Consider the following 27673-nt stretch of genomic DNA (forward strand, 5'->3'; position numbering starts at 1 on the left):
CACAGTTTCAGGGAGTGAACAGGGTCAGGTGCAAGTTTTCACCCCAGCCCTCTGTTTTCATGATTTTTTTATGCTAAAATTAAAATGAAAAATCTGTTAACCAAGAAATTACATTGGTGTGGCCTTATACTAAAAGAAATATAGGTGAGACAATGGTTTGTACATTGAATATGCCATTTTATTATCAAACAATTAAATATACCAGTATCATCTGTAAAATATCATTGTCACAGAGTAGTTTATGGCAAGCATTGACATCTATTTTCTCAAATCATAAGTCATTGGAATATTGGAACAACTGCTAGTAACTTGGAAAAGTTATGGTGTAATCAAAACAATAAACTGACCAATCTATATCACACTATAGGACTCCTGAATCTGTAAACAAATGTAATATCTTCTAATAAACACAAATCAAGAGCTAACATTCAATGAACATTCAATGAACAATTTGAACAATCACTGGTTATTTTTATGTCTTTATTGAGGGTTTAACTTTGTGACATCAAGCCTCAAGAGTACACATTTGTGCACCTGAAATTTAACACTGATCACATTAACAGTCACCCTTCTGAACAGGCCCGATATCGCTTGGTATAAACGTTACCTCCCATAGCGGCCCTGCCCTTTCAAGCCTGTAAAATCGCTTCTGGCGACGTCACCACCAAAGCAGCTTTCAGCCAATCAAGGTGTTGGCCTAAAGTCATCTAGAGCAAAAGCGCAAAGGACACTGGGATGCCATCAACCAATCAAGTTACGTCTTACATCGCTACTTTGGGTTCAGAGTAAAGATAACGGCTGTTTGTGCCAAATAAGGCTAGCTCATGAATTATTCATGAGCAACTGTCAATAATGTCACCAGAAGCGATTTTACAGGCCTGAAAGGGCAGGGCCACTATGGGAGGTAATGAACTGAGCGATATCGGGCCTGTTCGGGAGGGTGATTAACAGTAAGCTTTTTAATTAATGCTTGAGTCACAGACTTATTTTATGTTCCTGACGATCCGTCTACAGTGTGTGGACTTCATCTCCGCCAGGGCGCCCTCTAGCACCTGCGTCATGTGCAGCAGGTTCACGGGGTCAGTCTGCAGCACCTGGACATCCTTCTCACCTGTAGCAGCAAAAAAACATCTATTGGATTACTACATTACAAGCACTTGTTTTTATTGTATGGTACCTGGTAGCGTGCGTAGTTTGGAAGCGTGCGTAGTCCAGTGGTTAGCAATCTTGCCTCTGGAACTAGAAGCCCCGGGTTCGATCCCAGCTGTGTCGCTCACCCAACATGCACGCTACTGGAAAGGGTCGCAGTCCTTAGGACGGGACGTTTAGCCATGGTCCACTGTTCATTGTGCTTGTCAAAAAGAGCTAGGCCAATTTCCCCAGTACAATGAACCTGTAAATACGTCTGTCTTCTCCGTCATGACCAGTGGAAGATTAGCTCATCTGTTCATTGAGTTCATTTGAGCTAAACTGGTTCGAGATCACTTTCCTTTCCTGGTAAGATACTGTAAATGCCTTTAAGTTTGCGGGGATTTAATTTCGCAGTAGGGAGGGAATGGAGTACATTTAATTCACAATGGAAACAAGGGGGGAGGTTTGTAGATGACAGAACAATTTCACACAGTAGTTTGTGGTGAAGAGGATACATAAAAAACCGTGAACATTAAACCACCGCAAAAATTTCAGCATTTACGGTAGGCTCAGCTACCTTGAGTGATCAAAACGAGATTGGCAAAGAAGGTAGAACTAAGGGAGGGAGGGGGTGTAGAGTCCAGAATTTCATGGCCATTGGTTTGCTAAAATCTCCCTACTTGTACCACCATGAGAGCTTTCCAGCATAAAAATAGGTTATCCTCTAGCTCACATCATTACACTGTGTGTCCAAATACCAGTCTCATAGTCCTTCTATAGTAACAGCTTCTTTCTAAGGACTGAAATGAGGCTCTCTCCCTGGCAAGTATTTTCCTCTCAAATACAACCGACAAGCCTTCAAATCCAGCACTTACCGTCATCTCCTAGCATAGTAACAAAATATGCCATCAATTTAGCTCAGTGTCCAGAATTGGCCTCTAAATGGCTTTGCAATTTTGTTTCAGGAAAGAGTGTATTCTCCTTCTGAATTAGCTACATATGTCTAATTTACCTGAGTCTTGGGTGTGCAGTTTCATCATAAGCCTGGGAGTGACCTGATGTCTTAGAGTCCTGCTGGCAACCTGGAACAACAGAGAATACAAAATTTCCTGTACTGTATTATTTTCAATAGAAACGCATGAAAAATAAGTACAGGAAGTGAACACGACACCTCCATAACAGGCAGCTGGCACCCTGGGCTTGGGGACCTTCAAAGTACATATATATGGTGCAGACAAGTTAACTTGTTCAACCTGCAATAGACAGACGATAGATTTTCTTCAGCTATGCTGAACATTTATTATGATGCATACCTGTCCTTGGTGCTGAAAACAACTTCTTGAGGAGGACCAATATTTCATAGAACACAATATGTAAGGCTATTAAACACAGTTTCTTGAACTGAATTATGCTCTTATCAATAAGTGTGTTGGGTTTTTAATGTACTCTTCTCAAGGAACCTCCAGGTTTACATCCCATGCAAGATGCTAGATAGTACTCATTTGCCTTTGAGTCAAGTGAAGTACATTTCCCAAGGGCACGACTTTTGCACCTGCTAGGGACTTGTACCAAGGAACTTTAGACTCTGAGTCTAAATGACAAGGTTACCATGTCATTTCTTCCTTAGTGTCAGACTTTTATCTGGCTAATGGGGGGGGGGCAGGCTTCCCCAATGGGTTGTATGGATTATATTACGCGGTATCTTTGCATGTCAATCAATTTACAGCAATGTTCAAGTGTCTCACAATGTTATGTACAAAAAACAACAGTGGAAGTCAGGGGGGTGGGTATGTAATTACCAAGGAAACAGGATGCACGTCCTCTGGGTGTCCCCTGCAAAAGGAGGGCATCTAATTTCTTTCTTTTTTTAGTGTAGGGCGTCTAGAAGACGCCCTGACGCCCTGCTAGCTAATAGCCTGCTTACCGTGACCTCCAGCCTCCACTCTAGATTGCCGTAGTGAGGGAGGTCCATGCTCACCTCTGACAATATGGTCCTGATCTCCGTCCTGTTGTCTAAGTACACTTAGTGTAGGGCGTCTAGAAGACGCCCTGCTAGCTAATAGCCTGCTTACCGTGACCTCCAGCCTCCACTCCAGGTTGTGGTAGTGAGGGAGGTCCATGCCCATTTCTGACAGGATGGTCCTGACCTCCGTCCTGTTGTCTAAGTACACTTAGTGTAGGGCGTCTAGAAGACGTCCTGACGCCTTGCTAGCTAATAGCCTGCTTACCGTGACCTCTAGCCTCCACTCCAGGTTGTGGTAGTGAGGGAGGTCCATGCTCATCTCTGACAGGCTACTCATTTGTTTACTTAGTGTAGGGCGTCCAGAAGACGCACTGACGCATTGCTAGCTAATAGCCTGCTTACCGTGACCTCCAGCCTCCACTCCAGGTTGTGGTAGTGAGGGAGGTCCATGCTCATCTCTGACAGGATGGTCCTGATCTCTGTCCTGTTGTCTAAGTACACTTAGTGTAGGGCGTCTAGAAGACTCCCTGACGGCCTGCTAGCTAATAGCCTGCTTACCGTGACCTCCAGCCTCCACTCCAGGTTGTGGTAGTGAGGGAGGTCCATGCTCATCTCTGACAGGATTGTCCTTATCTCCGTCCTGTTGTCTAAGTACAGCTGCAGCAGCAGGGAACGGAGTTCCTCACTGAACCCCAGAGTCATGATGGAGTCCTGGAAGTCTATCTCTGAAATCTGGGAGGGGGGGGGGGGGTTGGGTGAGGGGGGGGGGGGAATAGAGATGAAAAGAACATATAGAGTATCATATAAAAAAAGATAAAGCAGGCATCTTTAATTGTGGTAAAGCATGATGCTTTTTCAAGTAGCTAGTGGTAGTGCAATGTGGCTTCGCTATGGCTCGCGTTTTGGACCAAGCACACCGGGTCACCCCTACTCTTCTCGATAAGTGTGCTGGGTTCATTAATGTGCAGAGGTTTGACGCTTGAGGCTTATGCCTAAAGCTCTCTCATACACGGGGCCGCTGGCTTTACGTCACCATCCGAAAGGACAAAGAGTATTACACTTAGTTCAAATGCAATGTGAAAGTATATGCAGATTGCTGTAAAATACTCATTGAAAAGAAAGTTGTGATTCTCCATTGCAGAGGAAACTGGCTGTGTCCTTTTAAGTCACTGTTTACTTATTACATTTTTCCTAGGCCTGTAATAAGAAAATTTGGTCATCTGCAAATACTCTGATTTTAGTGTGCTTGAATAACAGTATGTATGTAAGAATAATATGTACTTACCATGTACCTAGCTGCTTAATATGTATCAAAGTGAGAACACCATGTACTTACCATGTACCTAGCTGCTTAGTATGTGAGTAAGAACACCATGTACTTACCATGTACCTAGCTGCTTAGTATGTAAGTAAGAACACCATGTGTACTTACCATGTACCTAGCTGCCTCTGTGAGTAAGAACACCATGTGTACTTACCATGTACCTAGCTGCCTCTGTAAGTAAGAACATCAGTCCCTCCACTCCATGCTGTACTGTTTCTGATGCAACTGCAAGTTTTTCTACAATGACAGAAGAAAAATGATTTCAAAGAATTGATACGGAAGATTATTACAGATACTCCATCTATTTTACATCACCGATTGGCAAGTTTTATGCTGAAGCTCTGAAATATTCCATTTTAAACACACAGAGAGACAGTTATGAACATTACTAATAGCATTACCTTTTTATCTTATATCCCTGCATCTTCTTAGAATTTTTTCATCTCTACTGACATATATCATACAAATGAAACAATCTTGTCTTGCATTACGCAATTAGAACATCACTTGTCCTGTTGACGTTGTGCCCTTGGGAAAGGCACTTTATGCAAATTTCCTGACTTCACCAAGGTGAAAATGAGTACCTAGCTTCGGCTACGGACATCCCTTGAATAGGACATTGAATAGAGGCCCGTTGTTTGAGAAGATCCACACTTCAAGCATGTAAAAGAACCCACCACACTAATATCCAAAAGAGTAGGGGTCCTTCCCGGTGTGTGTGGACCAAATAAATCTGTCTGGATATGCAGCTAGTACAAGTTGTTCAGTACAAACCTGGTGTGTTACACCATGATGCAGTTTACCAGATAAGCAAAAAACAAACAAACAAACAAACAGATTGCTTACGTGCTGCTGACTGGTAGAGTTTAGGATTAGGTCCGGACCTGATGAACTCCATGGCTATTCTACAGAATTCACTGACAACTGCAACAACAAGAACAAATACAAAATCGTTGTGAATAGACAAAAATTATCGAAGAGCATACAAAAAAGGTACACAATAGTTTTGAAATATCGGCATGGCTATTGACAAGAACATTCTGTCATTAGTGCAAGAGAATCCTTATAGACAGGATCATCCTGTCAATAGTGCAAAAAATCTTATTGACAGGATCATCCAGCCAATAGTGCAAAAAATCTTAGTGACAGGAATATCCTGTCAATAGTGCAAAACTTCTTATTGACAGGAACATCAAGCGAATAGTCTCGGGCAAGAGGTATACAACGGTCTTGAAACCTTTGAGGTACAGTCCTGTATTATAATTTCTTCTTTCTTTTTGAGGCTACCGCCTTCTTACTCTTACTAGTCTTAGGTTAGAGCAAAAGTTTGAACAACAAATTTACAAGGCAAGCAACACGTACCTTCCACATCGACTTCATTCAAGAAGCCTAGATGCTCCTTGTGTTCGTCTGCTAACACTAGAAGCATGGTTGGAAGTCTACTCGCCACGAATTCAACGAAAACCTCACAAAAATCTTCGACCAAAACCAGCAACTCCCCCAAAGATGAACCCGGAAGTCCTGTGACCTACAAGTGCCGGTTTACGGCAACAGTTTACGACAACTGGCCGATGCCACTGAAATCAAGATAGTGGTTACATGATGGTATTGTATATAAGATTAGAACCTTTTGAATAGCAATATATATTACTATTATGTTATAGATATGAATCTAAAAGAACAGAGTACCGTATACTACTTTATTTTGATAAATAGTAATATTAGTAATATTTTATTTTAAGCACCCCTTTTTGAAAAGTGTAGTCCTCCTGTATTGTTTTCCGACATCTGGCTGATACCACTAAAATCAAGGTATTGGGTATATTATAAAATTATTTTTAACATAAAAACCCTTTTTTGATACAATTAACCAGCTATAAATATAAGAATGATACAATATTTATAAATTTAAAAGAATTATATGCCATATAATCCTTCATTATGATAAATAGTCATATTTAAAGCACCCCTTTCCGTAAAGTGTAGTCCTCTTATATTGTTTTCCCATGGTTCATAGCGTATTTGGAGGGAGGTCCGAGTTCGAAATGCACAGAGACGTAAGTTTTGGTAGATTTCCTCGCTTAAAATGTTATTTTTCACACCTTTAAGATGAATGTGTAGAATCTAGGATTTTGTCATATTTATTGAAGACTGTTTAGAATAGATTCGAGTTGAGGAGCTGTTGTGAAACCGCTGTTTTAAGGCAGACTCGTGTCTTCGGTAGAGCACAGTTTAAAAAGTTTTAGTTCTTTCTTATCATGTTGATCAAGAGTAGCGTCCTTGAAAACAAAAGAAAAGGCGGACGCGACAACTTTGTAACACCTGTTATCGGATTATGGCACTTAACCTCCATTAAAATCCGCCAGGTTACATAAATCCACCACTTTGAAAAACAGTGGGTTTGAGAGATCTCTAATGCAGCACCCCCATGTATGCGCAGTTTTAGATATACAAAAGTGCATTATACCAAGGAGGTTTTATTATACTTGGGAACGTTGGGGCAGAGATCTGTTTGGACGTATCTTTTCAGGGTGGCAGAATTACGTTAGTAGATGTGTTAGATGTACAGCATTTCAGATAAAGTAAAGGAAAAGTCGGAAGCATTGTACTTATTTGTAGATAAATATTTCAGCCACATTTTCCTTTGACTTTTTTACAGGTGTCAGTGGTTTTGTGAACGGTGATCGTAGAGACGCAAATTATGGACCACAGGGCAGTTTTACAGGGACTGGAGAGGCAGATGGGAACAACGTAAGTGTTTTAGACAAAATTGTCAAAAAGCTGCAAAGGTCGTACTGAAGCACTCACCTATTAATATTAAATATAGAATATAAAACTTGACACTGAATTTCAGGCCTCAGGCTAGTTATCAAGACCTATCAAATACATGGTATTCATGTAAGAAATTGGCTGTCAAAAGTCACCTAAGTTTAGTCCATGAAAAACTTACACGGCAGGGGTGTCTGACCTCTAAAGTGTCAATTTAGAGAAAAACACTTTAGAGCAACTTGTGCCCCGATGTAAAAGATGTAGAAAAAACTTGTGCAGTGCAGTGTTTTTAATGTATTATTTCTACTCCACTGTACTCTAACATTGTAGGCTGCCCAGTACAGTCACCTCCTGTCTGATTTTCCAAGTGTCTGTACTCTGTAGGCTGCCCAGTACAGGCACCTCCTGCCTTATATTTCATGTGCCTGTTCTCTGTAGGCTGCCCAGTACAGTCACCTCCTGTCTAATATTCCATGTGTCTGTACTCTGTAGGCTGCCCAGTACAGTCACCTCCTGTCTAATACTATAAATGTCTGTACTCTGTAGGCCGCCCAGTACAGTCACCTCCTGTCTGATATCCCATGTGCCTGTTCTTTTTTTTTTTTTTTTTTTTTTTTTATTCAACATAAGTACAAATATACATGACAAACAATAAACTAAGCGTGCCTTTTAACGAGATAACAAAATACTAATATACTGAACCAAGAATAACAAACTTAAAGTGTAACAGTTGACAGAACATGAAAAACAATAAGAATCTAATCCGTACATAAAGTTCCCCACTTACCCCGATGCTTCTCCAGCTTCTCTCTCCGAGATGCAATAAGAAACTCTGTTTTCTGATAGAAAGATACTAGTTTTTTGAAAGATCGCAAATGTAAACATTTAAAGCGCCTGGACCGAAAAATAAAGACTTTGCCCAGTAAAATGATTATATTTCTTAAAGGAGATGTATTTAAGGACAGTTCACCAAAAATAACCATAAAAGACGTTAAATCTAAAGTCAGACCGATTTCATGAGTAAGCCAATTTTCCACTTCAATCCAAAAAGCAATGACATGAACACACTCCCAGAAGACATGTACATATGTTTCCTCATCATTATTGCAAAAAGAGCAGGAGTTTGACTCAGTCAAATTCCAGGTTCGAAGAATTTTATTGCAGGGTAAAAACTTATAAATTAAACGGTATTGAAAGTACCTCAAACTTGGGTCAATAGTAGCTTTAATGATATTTGTAAAGACCATTTTCCAAGGCACATGAGTATCAAAATAGTCAAACCAAGATAATCTAATTTTGTGCGCCACAGTAATTTGATTATTAGATACAAGAAAATAATTATACACGGCTTTGTTTATCTTAACATTTTTTAACCAAGCGTAGTTCTTTTGAAATATCATGCATACTAAATTCTTTGTATGTTCCCTGCTAAGTAAATTCTTCCATTTCGACGGAATGGCGGATATGATCTGCTGATAACGTAGTTGGTCACAAATATTCGTATACATTAAACAGAATTCATGGTACGACATCAGAAGGCCGTCATTAGATAATAAGTCATTAACAAAGATTATATTTCTATTCAACATAGCAGTAAAGAAAATAGGTTTATTATCAATAACAATATTTGAATTATTCCAGAGTATTTGTCGTCTAACACCACCTGGCGACGTGGGTTCCAAATGTTGAAATTCGTACCAGGCATCAAGAACTTGAGATAGAAATGTTGTAAGATTTAGAGATGTGACGGAGAGCAGATGAAAAAAGGGTAGTAAACTCAAACGGAGGCGGGGGTGAGAATTTATGGACCGCGAAACAAACCACTCAGGATGAAAATACAATTTTGGCACCCACGACGCTTTCATTGTTTTATCATATATTCGCAAATTTTTCAAATTTAACCCCCCATTTTCAACCGAGTTATACAAGACTTTACGTGCAACTCTTTCAGGGCCATCGTTCCAAATGAAGGAAAAAATTTTCTTCTCACACCTTTTGAAAAACAAGTCATCCGGCGATGGCAAAACTTGAAATAAATTAGTAAACTGGGAAACCACCAGAGAATTAACAACGGTAATTTTACCATATAATGATAGGGATTTACCTTTCCAAGGGCGCAGTACGGTATCCAACCCTTCTATTCGGGGCTCAATATTTACATTGACAATACTATTCATGTCGATAGGTATGTGCCTGTTCTCTGTAGGCTGCCCAGTACAGTCACCTCCTGTCAGTCGGAGCTGCAGGAGCTGATGAGACAGATAGACATCATGGTGAACAGTAAGAAGGCGGAGTGGGAGAGAGAGCTGCAGGCCGTGCAGGTGAAACTGGACGTCAGGGACAAGGAAGTACTGATGCAGAGGGCTACACTGGAGGCCAAGCACCAGGAGGTAAGAGAATATACAAGTTACAGTGTTCTCACCAGAATTTTTTCACAGCATAGGGGTCAGGTACCATGGGTACAGAAGGCTAACTTTAGCGGTGCAAGTCACGCGTGGAGTGCTGAAGACATGACCAGAGTAGGGAGTCTGGCATATGTTCCCCCGGAAAATTTGTAAATTCATAACCCAATGAGACATTATTTCATGCATTTTGAGGGATAAATTCCTCTGTCACAGCCTCATTCTAAAGCCAAATATGAACTTTTTATAAGATTTATGAAGGGTCACAAGGTTTGTCCCAGAAAGAAACACCCTATGCTGGTTGAAACACAGCATAGGGGTCCAGATCACAGCATAGGGGGTCCAAATCACAGCATAGGGGGCCCCTATATGCTGAAAAGGCCTGGCGAGAACACTGAGTTACAACCCCACCCTCAACAGGAAAGGAGGCTAGGCCTACTACCACCCAATACACACTTGGAAAAATTTCTGGACGTACAAATGACGTCACCTTTTTTCCTGGGTGCAAAACGGCCTTGCGCGTCATACAACAGGCATTTTTATGGACATATGTTACATCCAGGATGAACGTACGATGAAGTTGTACTGGCCATAAAAATGCCTGTCATAAGACGCGTGGGGGCAATTCACACCCAGGAAGATAGGCGACGTACGTCAAAGATGTGAACACACATCATTAGCTCCTGTACTCGTACAACAGGACCGTTTGACCTTTTTCAAAAACATTAAGTAGCTTGAGTAAATATATTTTGGATGTCTAACCTTCATCTTATACCAGGAGGTACTGTGTGGTTACTAGCATTACTGGCTTGCCTGTTCTGTTTTACACAATGTTCATGGAGGCAGCCATCTTGGTCACCTGATGCAGCTCAACCAATCAACACCAAGTGGGCTGGGTTGAAAAACTATGGTGTAAAGAAAACCAGTGTCAGCTGTGTCAGAAACAGTGTACAAAACAGTACAAAGTGTGCATTGTTTCTGTTGTTCAGAAATTAATTCTTCACATTATTTTCCAGATAGGGAATTTGCGGCAGCAGTTGGAGGGTTTTGAGAGAGCCCAGCGGGACCTTGTGGCTCAATATGAACAGCAAGTATCAGGGCTGAGAAATGAGGTGAGACAATAGAATCCAGGCTCTTAGCTAGCAGGGCGTCAGGGTGTCTTCTGGATGCCAAACACTAAGAAAACAAAGGAATTAAATGCCCTCCTTTACAGGACACCCAGACTGGCCAGAGGACACCCTGTTGCCCTGGTACTGTAATTAAAGACACACACACACTGCAACTGTTATTTTTTCCCCATACCAGACACAGGGAGAGCTTTGAAATTGATTGACATGCGAAGCTACCAGGTAAATTTTAAATCCATAGAGCCCATGGGGAAGTCTACCACCCACCACCCCCCCAATTTCCGGATGCCCTGTCTTACTAGTACTGTCTATAACTCCGGATGCAACTTAGCTGAAAGGCTGATAAAAACAGTTTGTAAATGAGCCTTATGAACATACAAGACTGCTGGCTTTAACAAGAGGAGTTACTGTCACTGTGTAAAAGTCACAATAATACATAAACGATTAATTTTCTTCTTGCATTCTTTTACAAGATAGTCTACCAATTGCAGCTACCATAAGAGACAGATGCTGCAAACGATGGTGTTGTTTTTTTTCTCACTGAAGTTCTCCCTTCTTGATACAGCTGACAAACCTAAAGACTAAGTATGAGAAGCTGCAGAGGCACCAACTGAAAAGATCATCAGGGTCCAGTGTGGAGAAGGACAGACTGTCTGCAGAACTGAAGGACAGTAGGACGGAGATAGAGGCACTAAGAGGCAAAGTAGAGGTAACTTCTTCTTTGTTCTTGAAGCCACATACTTCAACTTGCTGAAGATTCTGTAGCCTATATTGACCGTGTATATGGTTTGATCCACTACTTTTGTCAAGGAGGGACAAACCATAGCAACTCTATGTAAGAAGTGTCTTGAAGTCACCTTACACTACTGAGTCAGTGAGTGTTCATCATTGAATTCCGATGACAGATAAAAAGTGAATTCAAAGTAATATCGATCCTGGGACCAGTTTAGCTCACTGAAGAACTATCCTTCCACAAGTCGTGACAGAGAAGACAGATGCTATGTACAGTACTAACTTACAGGTTCATTTTACCGGGGAAATTCCCCTACATGTAGCTCTTTTCGACAAGCACAATGAACAGTAGACCATGGCTTCCGTCCTGAGGACTACAACCCTTTCTGGTGGTTGGCATATATGGTGAGCAACACAGCCGGGATCAAACTCACGGCTTCTAGTTCCAGAGGCAAGGTCGCTAAACACTGGACTATGCACGCTACCTACAGATACATGTACTAAGTATTGTAACCGACAGTGAATCATGTTTTGTACCCTTGTAGGATTATCGTGGACGTGGTAAGGACTGGGACAGCCAGCGTAGGTCACTCCAAGGTCAGATTCAGAGTCTGGAGGCTCAGAGGAAGACTCTGGCAGAGAAGTGTGAACACATGCAGGTGGGTACTAATAGAAACATCAGGCTATTAGCTAGCAGGGTGTTAAGGCGTCTTTTGCACGCCCTACGCTAAGAAGACAAAGAAATTAGACACCCTTCTTTTTGCAGGGGATTCTCAGAGGCTGCAATGTTTCCCTCATGCACATATGACCGTGTTCCCTCACATACACCGGACAGTTATTTTTTCCTCATACCAGACACTGGGACGGCATATAAATTGATTGACATTCAAGGTCACCAGCTCAAGTAATTGTTAATCCGTAGAGCCCATTGAAGAATTCTTCCCTCCTCAATTTTTTCGATACTCTAAAAATCTGAGCTAAAATCTGCATAAGAAACTATTATCACTGGTCTATATTATTTGTCTTGCAGTGATTATCATTAAAATATGTATTTTCACGAATCACAGTTTCTTGTAATTCACATTTGTTGCCATAGCAACAGAGTCTTAGTTACCAGTCGCAGCTGAACAAGCGGCGGCAGATGCTGGAGAGTGTGGAGTCGACCCACCAGGTGCAGCTGGCGCAGGTGGGCGAACAGCTGGAGAGGGCACGTGATGACATCAACATGCAGGATGAGACCATAGAGAGACTCAAGGTCAGTCCTCAGCTTTTCTGCATCTTTTTATTCTTGGAAAGGAAACCCTGAAGTTGTGCCCTTGGGAAAGGCACTTTACACAAATTTCCTCACTTCACTCAGGAGAAAATGAGTACCTAGCTTCAGTTAGGGACGTCCCTCAGCATAGCACGTTAAATGGGGATCCCAAATTGTTTGAGGAGAGCCACACCTCGAGCACATCAAAGAACCCACCACACTTATTGAAAAGATTAGGGGTCCATCCCTGTATGCATGGATCAAATAAATCTGTCCAAATATGGGGCTTGTAGTCTTTTGTACAAACCTGGTGTGTTACGCCATAACGCAGTTTACCGGGAAGGGTATACGATACATACAAACAAATGGAAAATTCATGGAAAATCCTGACTGAATATCTTTTGGCAGATCATAGACTTCCATGGTTTTGTTTGGTTCTCTTTGTTGATATTATTTTACTCACAAATACTTTATAATTTCATATTGTGAAGGAAGCCCTTATATTTAAGATCTAACTTCATTTTGATTCCCCCCAACCCTGTACCTTTTAGTCTGAGCTGGATGATACCATCTCTTCTAAAGACCAACTCCTAGGGGAGAATGAACAGTTGAGAGAAGAGCTAAGGAAAGCAACGAGGGACAACAGGGTTTGTGCCTATTTATTGTCTTTATTAGTGCTTGAAAATTATACGTGATCTTTAGAGACATATAGAATACAACACGGGGTATTCCATATCACCCGAGGTACCAGAGTTTGATAGCAAGGCCAAGGGAGTTTGGCGGTAGGAAACCTAGTTATGTTCTTTGAATAAAGATACCGACAAGTTGAAAACAGTTTATGTTTTTGTCATTGAATAAGTTCAGAAAAACACATTGTTAATTTTTTCAAATTTGTCAGGTACAGGTACAGGTCCGGACCTGTACCTAAACCTCTGTACTGGTACCTGTACCTGATGTTACGTTTAGGTACGCAGCACTACTGTCTACAGTAACCACCTGTCTACTATGACCATTTTCTTTAAGTCCCTTTAGTGGTCAGTGTAGACAGGAAATTTTCAAACTTGTTGCCTCACAACAGAGGCTGGAGGACGAGGTGAAGAGGCTAAATCTGGAGCTGCAGTCCCGAGACGACCTGATCCAGGCTGCTGAACGGGACCAGAAGAACCACAGTAAGGACCTGTCCCGCCTGGAGGAGTCACTACACATGAAGGACAAGCTTATCAGGTACAGTTTACAGCACTACACAGTCATGTCACTACACATGTCACTACAGGTGCCACTACACATGTCACTACACATGTCACTTCACATGTCACTACACATGAAGGACAAGCTCATCAGGTACAGCTTACACCGCTACACATGTCACTACACCTGTCACAACACATGTCTCTACACATGAAGGACAAGCTTATCAAGTACAGTTTACAGCACTACACATGTCACTACACATGTCACTACACATGAAGGACAAACTTATCAGGTAGAGATTACAGTACTACATATGTCACTACGCAGTCACTACACATTACACTACACATGAAGGACAGGCTTATCAGGGAACAGTATACAGCACTGCACATGTCACTACACAAGTCACTACTCATGTCACTACACATTAGTCAATACACATCTCACTACACATGTCACGACATGTCACTACACATCTCACTACACATGAAGAACAAGATCATCAGGTACAGTTTACAGCTCTCTACACATGTCACAACGCACGAAAGACAAGTACGTGTTGAAGTTGACCATTCAATATATTCTCTGCTCTTCTTTCACTGTAGATCACTAGAGGATGCTACTAGGAAAGAGGAGGCCGCTGAACTCAACCAACTCAGGGAGGAGCTCAGTAGCTGTAGGTCAGAAGCCAGGTACAGAAATATGTCCATTCTTGTCTTTGGCGTCTGGAGTATCAACAAAATTAACTGTGCAACTGTTGTTGTTTTTTTCAGCAAATACTGCAAGCAGCTTTTGAATGTTGTATCAAAATCAACACAACAACCAAACATTTATAAGCTACATCACAGGTCAATATCAAGAAAAGTGTTGTTTTTTCAGGTTACAGTCAATGGTGTTATATACATGTAGGACAAAGCAATATTTTAGGGGAGGTTCACACTAGTGCATATATTCAAAGAGTTTCCATATTAGAGTCTAACATGTTTTAAGTTCAGGTAAAGTTTGCAGAGAAGAACTTGTTTTTCACTTTGACCCATCGCTGTGTAGCCTGGTTATCGAACCGAAAAAAACGACTTCTTCGGCCACAAGCTTAACCTAAGACAAAAAATATTAAACGTAATTCATGCAGACTTGAATATATACACTCTTGTAAACCCCCTTAAGTTCTCAGTAGCCTCGTTTTCATCACAAATGCTGTATATCCAGTAGTTGCTGTTGGAGAAATAGAAGCAATAGAGGGGTCACAAACTGTGCACGGGGGTAATGTTTGGTCATGCCCATATTTTGAAGACCATTCAATGCATTCCATCCCATGTTCCTGTGTGTTCCTGTCCTCAGAGCCTGCAGGAAAAATGAACAGAGACTCCGAGAGGAGGTTGACAGGTTACAAGCTAGGTACAGTCGTCATGGAGACAACGTCATGCATGAAACTCTCTCTGCACATAGTTTCAAAAGCATGCATAATCACATGATTATTAATAATCACCCAATCCTAATCTGCATGACAAATTTCTTCAAATTAGATGTAAATTTTAGTGTTAGCCTTAGTGACAATCTTTTTTTGTTCAACTGTCAATGATTTAGTTTAGCCTGAAAATCTCTCTGCACATAGATTCAAAAGCATGCATAATCACATGATAATCACCCAATCCTTGGGTTTATAGGAAAAGCTGGGCTGTCTAGCTGGCCTGTCTACCCTGTGCTGTCTACCCTTTTTGACAGCCCAGGGTAGACAGGCCGGGTAGATGGCCCAGCTTTTTCCGTAAACCCCCCAATCCTTCTACATGACAAATTCCAATCAAATTAGATTTAGGTGTTAGCCTTGATGACAATGATTTTGTCCAACTGTCAATGATTTAATTAATAGCAGTTTAGTGCACCTATCAGTTGAACTAATTCTGGTTCCTTAATTCCCAAATGTCAATTAATCAAAATCGTTGCTGTTAGTGTGGTTAGTGTTCTGATGTGCACCTACCAGATCTAGAGATGTGGAAGTTAGGCCATGTTGATTTGATTATGAATGACATCCGCACATGCATCAATTTCCATCCCTTTCCCAAAAAAACTTTCGCCCATACTGTAAATCTTACAAACCAGGTGCAAAATGACCAACTCTACACATGTCAAAAATATATGCCATAAATTGCCGAAAAGTATTTCAGAAAACGGTACTAATTTCGTAGAATGCCAAAGTCGATTCCAATGTCAAAGAAGAAGATGTGAAAGAATAAAAATGAAGAATATCTATATTGTTGCACAGTGTACCATTCGTCAGTCATTTGTTCAACCTTCCTGACCACTTAGATCTCTCTTCTCGATTGCATGTTTGCATCGGTTTTTGCGGTTCCAAGATCTAGATAATGTCATTCATATAATGTAAATGAACATGGCCTTAAGGTGAAAGATGCAGTAACACAGTGCAGTACTGACTCTGCCCCCCTCCCCGTGTAGTCTCCAGTCCTCTCAGACGGAGGTGGCTCACCTGAACACAGAGCTGACAGGGAGGATACAGGAGATCCGCAGACTGGAGGGGACAGTGGTGAGGGAACTACAGACTGAGCTGGACAAGGTTGGTGTAATGATGTATCTTCTCCTAACTACTAGGTTGCAAAAACAATATTTTTATACTCTATACAAATGAGCCAGAACGGGCAATACATTTGGCCTTAATGCTAGAATTCTATATGTACCAAATTCCAATATGTCCAAAAGTCTAGTAGTTACTGTTAGTACATTGAGATGAAAAAAATTCTTTATATCTGATTGGACTACAAATGTAGGTTGATATACATGTACTGTGATCACTTTGATTGGTCCTATACGTCTGTATTTGTATATTACTTGAATGTGTTAAAATTTGTTCTTTCCCTGATTGTATTTTTTAATGTTTGTGCCCAGGGATATCTGAAAAACAGATCCGTAAATCCGAGATATACTCTGGTTAGATAAATGAATTGAAATCTCCAAACTTTTGCAGTAGTTTTATTTTTGTGGTGACCTACACAAGGATTCATGACACCACAAATGTATGCATTTCCAATGTGTTACAATTGTTAGAAATGTGTATGCAAAATTGTTTGACACAGCGGAAATCTCTTTTTCCCTCATTCTAGTGTTTACCATAGATAAAATAAAGAAGTTTTCATTTATTTTAGTCTCAGGGCAGGTTAGTTCAGGAGGAACAGTCGCACACATCGGAGGTGGAGGGGATGAGAGCAGAGCTGTCCAACCTGACGGCCGACCTCCACCAGCGAGATGTGTCCATCGCCGAGCTGAGCGAGAAGTCGTCCCACATGGAGCGACAGCTGAGAGACACCAGCGACAGGCTGGACAGGAAGGGTGCAGAGCTACAGGTAACGCTACGGTCCCAATTGTGCCATTGCCCGTAGGGGATGTAGTTCGGGCCGGGCCCTGAAGCCACAAATTTGTCCCGGTGGACCGCCGTCTACTAGAGGGGTACCTCCCGGTGTTGGCTCGATTAGCTCACAGCTTTTATTTGTTACCGGGTCCCGCATTGATTTTAAGTCTGGGCTGAAATGATTCAGGATTCTGTCAAAAAAAGTCTGGCAGCCGCAGGGTATCCCATGAGGCCATGTAGAGGTGCCAAAAAATAGGCCGTCAACTACCTGGTGTGCCCCTTTATCTAATTGGGACCGAAGCGTTAGTAGGCAATAGTATTGTATCCGGACTTCCTCGAGTGAACCTTACACACTCATGTCACATCTTCAGAAAGGACTCAAGCCAACACTCAGACGTGTTTCACGTATGGTGCAACAGCTGATCATGAGAGACACCAGCAACAGACTGGACAGGAAGGGTGCAGAAATACAGGCCAGGCTTTTAGCTAAGATTTATGGAACCCAATGGGATCTATATGGACTTACCCTTATGAGATCTTCCTGGGGGCTTTGGATAGCATGGGCTTCAGCACCATGGCCACACCACAGCTGTGGTAGCTAAATGCTAGATGAGAACAATGTCATAAAAAAACATTTGGGTGTTAATTCTCATGCCAATTTCAACACCAGATACATGTACATGTAGCTTTGCATGTCCCAGTGTCTGGCATATGAAAAAAACACTCTAACTGTTGTAGTGTGGGGGGGGGGGACACAATCATGTAAATGCAATTACAAGGGAAACAGTCCAATGGCATCCTCTGTAAAATGAGGGTGTCTAATTTCCTAGTTTTCTTAGACACTAAGTGTAGCAGACTCCCTGCTATCTAATAGACTGACAACAGGTTCTAGCCTGGTATCAGGTATTTTGCAGCTCTAGTTCGAAGGAAAGAAATCATCGATAAGCAGACCAGCAGGCTGGATACCAACCTCATAGTTGTCATCTTCAGTACAAATGAACTATCCCAAAAATGTCCATCTGTATCCCTTACTATTATAGATTATATGTTTTGCACTTATGCAGCATTTTTTTTCTTTATAACTAAAGGCTGTCAATATACCAAACCCATAGACCAAACCACCTCAGTTGAAACATTATGTGGAATGTAAAAAGAAAAAAAATTGAAGTGCAAATATCTTTAATGACTGCAGCTGCCCTTTGATTTAACAAAACCTCCTTGGTTTAACTGGTAATTTAGATGGACATCTATAGCTAGGATCTCTCTATTGTATTGCATTCATCATGAGTAAGTTGCGAGATTGAAAGAGATGTGAGTCTTAACTGTATTTGCTGGCTGTGTTCATCAGGTGACCATGGCCCAGCTGGAAGCTCTCCGACTGGAGAATCGCCACCTCAGGGAGTTAACACAGGACGACCAGAGATCAGCATCCAAGGTGGGGAAGATATATGTTGGTTTATTGGTCAGAAATAACGGTGCAATGGCAACCAGTGCTGAATTGTTGCAGGGTTTACAATCACAGAATATACAACAGATACATATTTGCTCCACGCTTTCACTTTGTGGAACTGTCGCAAGGGTCTGGGCGGCTGGCATTCGGCGCCAGCAGGTGACCTCAATACGACCTTCCCCAACCGAAGTCAGGTACCCATTCACACCTGGGCGAAGTGAGGAAAGTCGTGTAAAGTGCCTTTCCCAAGGGCACAACATCGGGCCTAGAAGTGGTTTCGACCCCTGGACCTCTGCTATTTAATACATCATTTCACATTACTGTAAGTCTTGATAGATGCAGTTATTTTATATTCACAGTTTTCACAGAACATTACACTCACTGTAAATATTTGTTCAGTAGTGATTTCTGTATGCCCACTCGAAAAACTTTTAACACTGCAATCACCCTCTTTTCCTCCCTACCATGTAATAAAGTCCACAGATTAACTTTAACAAATTTATATACTGTATTAGGTAATTGCAATTTTTGATTTCTCCCTTTTTTATTCTTTTTCCTCAGGACTTGAGACAGGCAGAAGTGAAGATCACTGAGTTACAGGGAAGTTATTCTGCCTCCGTGGCAAAACTCGAGGTACAAGCATTTTCTTAAGCCTAAAGTTGTGTGATCACAAATTGTTTATTCCCTGCTTATTCAATTATCCTGATAAGCTTAGCAACAAGCTGAAGATACCAAAAAATTGAAACTCTGCTGCAGTACCAAGGTCACATACCAGGGGGCCCAAAATCGACCTTGACTTTCTATTAAATTAATTAGAATTTGTTTGTCTGAAAGATAGTACAGTCCAACCTGACATAAGCAACCACGAGGACTGAGCAACAGTGGTTGCTGAGGACAGATGGTTGCTCTCGACAAGTTAGTAGTTTGGCCAAAAAAGACCATTACATTTGAATGATATATATACACCTTGGGTCCCAGGAAATATCATTAAGCTCCTTTTTATCTGCCTGGCAAAGACAAATAAGGTCTCATTCCTGAGTTTCTCCGTGTGTAGACTCCCAAAGAGTCCGTGCCCAAATATACAAACGGCTGCATGAACGTGTGTTTATATCGGTGTAAAATTCCCATTTAGCCAGCCCGACTGATCTCAAGCGTCAAACTGATGAAAGCTTGTGTGTAACGGAAGAAATAAACAGGTGAAGTGTGGCAGCTGCGCGCGAGGTCGGACGTCCACAGCCCGACATGGTTGGTAATGTGGTCGAGCGCTTTCAGCTGGAAAGTGCCTATTTTGGGGGTGTAGCTAAGTGTAGTTTGTTATTGCCATAAAAAGGTATTGTATGCCAACTGGTAATTGGCAATTTTTTTCACATGATCTAGGGTAAAGGTGCTCAACAGAGAATGAATGACCTTGGTGCATTTCCTATAGCTTCATTACGAACACACCCATGTAAAACATGTTTTATAACATTTAAGCCTATGGGGCGAAAAAACTCATGAATGAGACCTTCAAGAAATAATGTATTGTTTCTATCGTTTTTATCTTAATTATTGTCACCAGATGCTTTAAATATACAAACAATTTATAAACTAGAAAGGCAACATTTGCGAGCAAATACAGCATGTTTAGCCATACTCCTCGCCATGCAAAAAATAGACTGTCCCAAAATAACAATGAACCCTTCTAAAATATTTCCACTAAAGAAATGGATCACCCCAGTCCAAAATTGAGTTTAAAAACAATTAAGTCTCTCCATACAGGGATGGAGTCTTGCAGTAGCACCTCAACACAATATGGACCAGTCCAAAACCATGTCCACTTAAACAAATACACTTCTGCTAACAAATGGACTTTTTCATTATCACTCCAGCTCAAAATTGAAATGAATAATTAAAGAATCCTCCCCTTGCAAAAATTGGATATTCCGTGCCATCTACCTGTTAACTAGACCAGTCGAAAAATATCCGCCCAAAATTACACTCTTGCGCATAATCAACCTAGTTCAAAATTGAATAAAAAAAGATTAACCCCAGGGAAGAATGAAGTTTTCCATAGTACAGTCAAACCTGTATTAGCGGTCACCTTTGCATAGCGGCCACCTGCCCATAGTGGTCACTTTTTGTCGGTCCCTTGGATTTTTCCCATTGACATAAGCATTAAGAATTAGGCTATAGCGGTCACCTGGCCAACGCGGTCGCGGCCACTCGATTTTCGGTCCCGCGGGTCTGGAAACACTGCCGATAACGGTCACGGCGCATGGTCGCCGCAAGATTCGGGAGCCTTCTTTCAAATCCCCGCAGAAAAAAAATGTCATTATAGCTACAGTGTTACCCATGAAAATGTTGTACATGGTTTTATTTTGCTCCTGGTGTTGGTTTTGAATTTCCAAAACCGCCAAGACGCCGGAAATTTGAGACAAACAGAGCCTCTTGGTGCGCGGTCCTAGCGGGACGTTTTGTTTACTTGGGTTACTTCACTAGTAGTACCATGGGGGAGCAGTTTGTTAAAAAAAAGACAGATACCTTTTATCCTCTAAAAAAAGGTTATAAAGTCATCCATTCTTTGTATATTCTGTTCTCTTTATTCAAAGAACTTCTTTGACGAAATGAATTTACATTTTGTACTATTTAATGTAGAGTAAAATCATAACTCACACATTGCAGCTGCACCCACATTACAGTAGACTATCCCAATGACCCTATGACCTCTCATCTTGCAGCTGTTGTTTTTTCTCCCGGCAAGGAATCCGACCCAAACAGGCTGATTTTACCGTGAAATTCCGCAATTATTTGCTGATAAATGATATCGCCGCGCAATTGAAAATGACACGGTTGTCTTTGGCAACATTTTGGTCGCATGTGCTCCGGATTGGGGGCGGATCGATGGATCGACTTGGACTAAATTTGCTTGTGGAAAAATCCGGACCTACCGAAAGCAGTCATCTTGAGCCGATGGTCGTCTTGTGGAAGTGGTCGGTAGACCAAGTTTGACTGTACATGTACGTGAATAAATGTTTCTCAGTGGGTACAGAAAACATGTGCCACTTATTGCTCGTAATCAATCAACCGTTTCTATAGAGCGGCCACCTGTCCATAGCGGTCGATTTTGGCCAGTCCCTTGAGTGACCGCTATAGGCAGGTTTGACTGTAAACATAATGATATATATGAAGATTTGACAGGAGAGGAAGGAAATAACCAAAAACAACATATTTCAGCAATAGTATGGGTGAAATATAAAAATGTGACACCCCTATGTTTGAATGCATGATTCAATAGTATACATTTTTGGTTGAAAATAACAAAACGAAAAAAATGTTTATTTCAAAAATCGTTTTGAAAGGCTGTATGCCAAACATTTGAATGAGGGCCTGTGTACATGATGAAGGCAGACATATGCCAAATTTCACATCATTTTGGTTTAATACATAGGAACAGTTTACTGGAGATGTGTATCTTTGTTAAAAAAGAAGTGAACAAAGCCATGCAAGCACATTCCCATACCACATTTGGTATGAATATTAGCACACCTGCGCCAGTAATGCAAGATAAATAGATTAACTCAATTGGTCAGGCTCACAGGCCAGGTGCACTTGGGGTCACTGACCTTTAGGTCATATGGTCAGGCTCACAGACCAGGTGCACTTGGGGTCACTGACCTTTAGGTCATATGAGGAAAATACCCAATGTTCTCCCCAAAATACCCTGCAAAATCGTATTTTGAAGTGATATATGCCAAAATTGTGAATGGGGTTCTTTGAATATTTGTTCAATGTACCCCCATAGCAAATTTCAGGTCATTTTGATGTATTTCCAGAGCACAGGAGGCCAAAATGTACGTTTTTGGTCAGAAAAACCTCAATAAAATCACTTTCAAGGTCAATATCGGAACAATTTAAAAAGGGTGTATGGGTATTTGCCTAAACTACCTTTGTACCAAATTTCAGGTCATTTGGTCAAAAAATGACAGAGATGAATCGATTTGAAGATTTGACAGGAGAAGAAGAAGAAACATGAGTAAAAACAATATGTTGAGCCATACTAGGTATGGCTAAACATAACAAAACTTTCAGTCTGAATTAACAATATGGTGGGTAAAATGAGGTAAACAATTCGATAACACCAACACACATACAGGGCAACAATCAAGAATTAACCATTAAACTGACAACCCAAATGTTGTTTAACCAGACTTGCAGACTTACATTGTATGCAAAAGTAGCAAATTTGTATTGGTTAAAGGCATCCAGGGCATTTTATGAGGCTTGAAAACTGGAAATATTCTAGTTGCTGTAATCTTTATGAAATTGACATTTAATGCTACTGTTTACCACATTTGCGTGTGGATTTCTTATCGAAAGTGCTCAAAAGCGGCACAAAAATAAGCTACATGGTGATCTTTTAGTTTCACACACCTAGGGTAAATAGACCGATACTATAGCCCGCCCCCCTCCATCACAACAGAGAAAAGCAAAATTAGAAATGCAATATTTGACGAACATGCAGTCACTCTCTCATTGGTCAAACCACTAGTGATGGACAGTCAGGATCAGTCTATTAGGGCTTTCTATCAGTTCTCCCTACACAACGACATCGTATTTTGCTCCTAGGATCCTTCAAGGTCGATATGTAATGGGATGGTGTTATTGAAACTTACTATGTGTAGGAATGACTAGAAATTTGAGTTTTTTTTAATTCAAGTTTCAAGGCTCATAAAATGCTCTGGGTGCCTTTAAAGGGTTAGGCAGTAGGGAAAAGGTTGATTTTATTCTGAGCTGTCGACCCTTTGTTTGTCTGTGCTGGTAGGAGGAAAACCTGCGTCTACGTGAGGACGTGTCCGCCATGCGAGACCAGCTGGAGCTGAGCGAACAGACCAATCAGGAGAAGTACAGCGCCGCGCTCCGTCAGACACAGCGCGCCATCACGGATCTCAGGAGTAAAGAGGACAGGTCGGCGGTTTTCTCCATGTTGAAGTTTACATGTACTAAAAGTTATTAACTCTTTTTGCAGCATACAATGTATATGCCTTAATTCTTAGTGTTGTCTGTGCACTGTATATATTCTTATCAAGTCTCTTAGTACTGTACCTGTAGGAATGGAATTAATCGCCTTTGGTGGCAAATTCCATGGTTATGAGGGTCATTATAGACTTTATTATTTTTTGTTATTAGTAGTACTAATAGTACCACAGCTGTTGGTTGCATATGCATTTTCCATAGCAAAATGTCTGCAACAGTGCCATGACCATAACAATGGCCACCAAAAGTAATGAGTTTCTCAACAGTAGACTCAGTATGGTTTTGGTTAGTAAACTAAAAGTGATGAGATACACGATGTAACTTTGACATTCCCAACTACTGTTATTATTCTGTCTGCAGTCTTGTTTAAATTGTTTTACTTCATGAATCTGCCCGTATGTAGCAATTGGCTTATTCCTACCTACAGCTTATGACATTTGAACAGTTGGTACCATTAGATACAGCAGCTGCAATTATCAACTTAAAGTTACAATTCACTTCTTCTTACATTCATTTTCACTTACAGTTTGTAAAAAATTAATCTGAAATTCTATTCTGTTGAAGACCTGTTCACGGTGCATTTCGTATTGTTTTTTGTACTGCCTGCAGAAGAGTCCGTAGCATACAAGAGGAGAGTGACAGGAAGTTGAGGGCCCTGCAGGATAAACTGGACAACACGATAGGTCGATATGAGCAGGAGTTGGACGGTGGTCGGAGGAGGAGGGGTGGGTCGCAGTCAGACTCCGTCGTCAGCTTCAGAGGTAAGTCCAAAAGATCAAAAGTTTTACTTTCGTATGAAGGTTCATCTTTGACGATAACTGTAATTGAGATTTAAAAATTTTCACGCTAATTTAGTACACAAAGTAAATGACTTAACGACAAGCTTTCAACCAGTGCTCTGGTCCTTCTCAAGTTCATTTGACCGGAAGTCACATGACCTGAGCAGAAGTGTGCCAGGCAGTCTGTATCGGCCCCCGTCTCTGTTGAGGAAGGTCAATGGGCCATAATGTAGACTGCCTCTTTCATTCCTTTAAGGACATAATCCTGATCATATTCTATCTATTTTGACATTGACAATGTCAGCATTCCACCTACTAGTGCTACTAACGCAAGACAAATATTGAACCAAATTTCAGGCGCTGACGGCACTCACACAGCGAGCCCCATGGAACACATTTGGGCGACTCCCACTCGCAAGGACAGTCAGGGACGAGAGTCGCCTTACATATCAGGGATGGAGGTAGCCATTTTGGTTACCTTGACGTTTAAGTTTAAGATGTGCTTCTACACGAATCTTAGGATCTTTCATGGTTCATTCACTCGTTCAGTCATTGAGCTACAGTTTAAGGTAAAGTTTAACCTCCTTGCTGTAACAAACCAAATGCCTGGCCATCTAACCTGATTTCTGCCTGGTCATCAGTAGGTACAGTATTTGGTTTTATTGTATCTCTAGCCTATAAGTTGACATGTTATTTTTCATTGAGTGAAAAGCACTATTTGACCTGACCCTACATTGTACATGTACTAATAATAGTCTTGTTTATAATTTCATTGTTTTTTTGTTGTAAATTTTAATCTACTGCATGTAACATATCAAGTCCCAATGATAGGATCTCATTAATTCATGATCAGTTGGATATTTTATTCCAAAGAATTGATTTTCATTAAACTATTCCCTTCCAGAGCCCAGGTCCGTCCAGACCAGAGTCCAGAGCTTCTGTGGCAGCTAGATTCCTTGCAGAAGAGGAGAAACACGGACTTGAACTGGAGCGAAAACTTGACTCACATATAACAGAGTTTAAAGACGCTGCAGATAGAACCATTAAGAAATACTCAGCAAGATGATAAAAATATACCTGTCTGCAAAATATACATTTGGTCTTTCAAAACAACATGTATTGATCTATTGGAGGTTTTATTTGGAGATCAGCACAACTTATGTAACTTATACATGTACCAAAATTTGCTTAGAGGGAGATATTTTTTACTGTATCCAATACCATTCATCTTTCATGACTGTATATACTTATATTTTTCATGAATATGAAGAATATGATTTGAGGTGTACAATACATCGTATATCAGTATTATATGCGTGTTAAACTGATGAAAAGGTTGTTTGCTACATGTATGTTTTTTTAGCAATGTCTATATAAGACGTAACCGATAATATTTACCTAATTTCAGACTGGCAGTTGTTCGATCAAAGTTAGGTTTTATTGTATTTGCTAACATCGATGTCATTTTAATTTCTCTTTAAGATTGTGTGATCTTATTGATATATAGTTTGTGTTGTGACTGAATCTGAGCGATCTTATTCATTGACAGAATATTAAACATTGTACGGACCTACATTTTGTGTGGTGATGATTTTGGTGTTACATTGTTGCCTAATGAAAGAATTGCACTGTTTTCATTAATTGTTCGCTACTGTGTCAGCACAAAACAGTGCTTTAGAGTATAACTCCCACAAATACGGGCCAATGCAGGTAAAAATTTCTCAGAAGTTGTAAGACATGTACACAAACATGACGTGCTTGAGACTTCTAGAGACTTTATCGTCATTTCTCGCGACATCAGTTCCCGTTTTCAGCTGTTTCACACGCTGATAGCACGCAAGACAACACTCAGGTAAGATGTACAGAATGATTGTTGCGCCAAGATGTTTAGAAATGGCGAGAGTAGAGAATTCGTTGACATCACATAACGGACTGTCCCAGTTGGGGGCCCAGTACAGTCTGCATTTTTCACGCGTCAACAGAGGAAGGGTCCGTTAGGTGATGGTAGATCTCTCACAATCATTGCATTGAGGGGCTCATCGTGAGAATAGATCGGATAGCCAGACTAGCAGTACTACTTAGTTAGCAACGGCTGGGTGTGATAATTTCAAGACAAAGCGATGCGAGTAGCATCGATATAGAACGGAGCTCCCCTATTCTCAAAGCAGAGGTTTTGGTCGGGTGGGGTAGTAGCCTAACGAATCGCGCTCCTAGTGGCCAGCCGGTCTGTAACCGCCATCCCCTAGCTGGGGGTCAGTAACCTCCGGCTGAGAGCTTGTGTAAACACAGGCTAGGTGGGGTACTAGTAGTAGTGGCCGGCGTTTTTTACGTTGGCCTCCCGACCAAAACCTCTGCTTAGAGAATAGAGTTCTCCCCCGGTGGCCACAGAAGTATGGTGCATGGTGACCCTCACATCTGTTTTATATCATCGCCTGCTTACTCTCCAAGTAGAGGTATGGTTCTGGTTGGGTTTTTTACGTGTTTTTAGGCGTTTTTGTCTGGCCTTCTACTTCGTCATGTTTTTTTTGTCTCCCAAAATAAAGAAAATTAAAAAAAAAGGAACACGATGACAAAATAGAAAGCACGACAAAAACGCCTGAAAACATGTCAAAAACCAGCCGGAACTACATCTGTACACATCTGCTTGAAGAGACTACGCCTGTTAATGTAGGGAATGCGATATTGGGGACTTTTTTGCACATTTTTGTTCCATGCATTGAAACATCACACAAAGGCATTCGGATTTAACTTTTCGTCCAAACTGCTAATCTAATTCTAAAAATTTATAGAAATTTTATTCAAATCTTAAAAACTGTGATTTTAGCTCCATGGTTTTCATGTTTCACTTTTCTTATATATGTCTGTTACTTTTGATTTGATCACCTTTATTTGTCCTCCCACCTGTTTCTGCTGTATAATTCATTTACCAGTCACAGTCACTATTTCATAACAACAATTGTATTCATTAATTTTTCGAATGACAGGTTCACCCTACGTCGAAAGCTGTAGCTTTGTCATAGCCTGTGTAGCCATTGTTATGGGTTCTCGCAATATAATTTGAAAGTGAAGTTGTGCCAACTTTTGACTTGTGAAATATCCTCTCGTCTTACTAGTATTGTAGTGTACATCTATTTACTTTAGAATTGTAACTTATTGATCCTTTCTACCGTCACGATTATGTA

General features: G+C 40.9%; 2 protein-coding genes across 3 annotated transcripts; one reads left to right on the plus strand and one right to left on the minus strand.

Moving 5' to 3' along the window:
- Positions 1–156: 156 nt before the first annotated feature.
- On the minus strand, positions 157–5941 carry LOC136422556 (COMM domain-containing protein 2-like). The gene is made up of 6 exons (XM_066410336.1): positions 5781–5941; positions 5265–5342; positions 4573–4655; positions 3653–3826; positions 2144–2213; positions 157–1111 (listed from the first exon to the last, which is right to left on the minus strand). Exons 1-6 carry the CDS (start codon positions 5845–5847, stop codon positions 984–986), a joined length of 600 nt encoding a protein of 199 aa, XP_066266433.1. The 5' UTR covers positions 5848–5941; the 3' UTR covers positions 157–983.
- Positions 5942–6387: 446 nt separating this feature from the next.
- Positions 6388–26066, plus strand: LOC136422881 (centrosomal protein of 63 kDa-like). Of its 2 annotated transcripts, XM_066410793.1 has the most exons (19): positions 6388–6475; positions 7078–7169; positions 9394–9577; positions 10606–10701; positions 11282–11425; positions 11994–12107; positions 12545–12703; positions 13252–13347; positions 13779–13924; positions 14497–14583; positions 15230–15286; positions 16343–16460; positions 17047–17244; positions 18598–18684; positions 19261–19332; positions 23501–23643; positions 24322–24473; positions 24849–24952; positions 25396–26066. In XM_066410793.1, exons 2-19 carry the CDS (start codon positions 7120–7122, stop codon positions 25555–25557), a joined length of 2169 nt encoding a protein of 722 aa, XP_066266890.1. In that variant the 5' UTR covers positions 6388–6475; positions 7078–7119; the 3' UTR covers positions 25558–26066. The 2 variants fall into 2 exon arrangements, with proteins under 2 accessions (XP_066266890.1, XP_066266891.1); XM_066410794.1 differs by lacking the exon at positions 15230–15286.
- The last annotated feature ends 1607 nt before the right edge of the window (positions 26067–27673 follow it).

The sequence above is a fragment of the Branchiostoma lanceolatum genome, chromosome 17, assembly GCF_035083965.1.
Source record: "Branchiostoma lanceolatum isolate klBraLanc5 chromosome 17, klBraLanc5.hap2, whole genome shotgun sequence".
NCBI classification, from domain to species: Eukaryota; Metazoa; Chordata; class Leptocardii; order Amphioxiformes; family Branchiostomatidae; genus Branchiostoma; species Branchiostoma lanceolatum.

What these genes read in the sequence shown, in the direction of transcription:
- LOC136422556 (XM_066410336.1), bottom strand. Translation starts at nt 5,847, where the DNA reads ATGCTTCTAGTGTTAGCAGACGAACACAAGGAGCATCTAGGCTTCTTG. An exon ending in GAATGAAGTCGATGTGGAAG is followed by an intron (nt 5,343 to 5,780) that starts GTACGTGTTGCT and finishes TTGTTGTTGCAG; the next exon opens with TTGTCAGTGAATTCTGTAGA. An exon ending in ACTGCACACCCAAGACTCAG is followed by an intron (nt 1,112 to 2,143) that starts GTAAATTAGACA and finishes TTGCTGCTACAG; the next exon opens with GTGAGAAGGATGTCCAGGTG.
- LOC136422881 (XM_066410793.1), top strand. Translation starts at nt 7,120, where the DNA reads ATGGACCACAGGGCAGTTTTACAGGGACTGGAGAGGCAGATGGGAACA. An exon ending in TATCAGGGCTGAGAAATGAG is followed by an intron (nt 10,702 to 11,281) that starts GTGAGACAATAG and finishes TTCTTGATACAG; the next exon opens with CTGACAAACCTAAAGACTAA. An exon ending in CTCCGTCGTCAGCTTCAGAG is followed by an intron (nt 24,474 to 24,848) that starts GTAAGTCCAAAA and finishes ACCAAATTTCAG; the next exon opens with GCGCTGACGGCACTCACACA.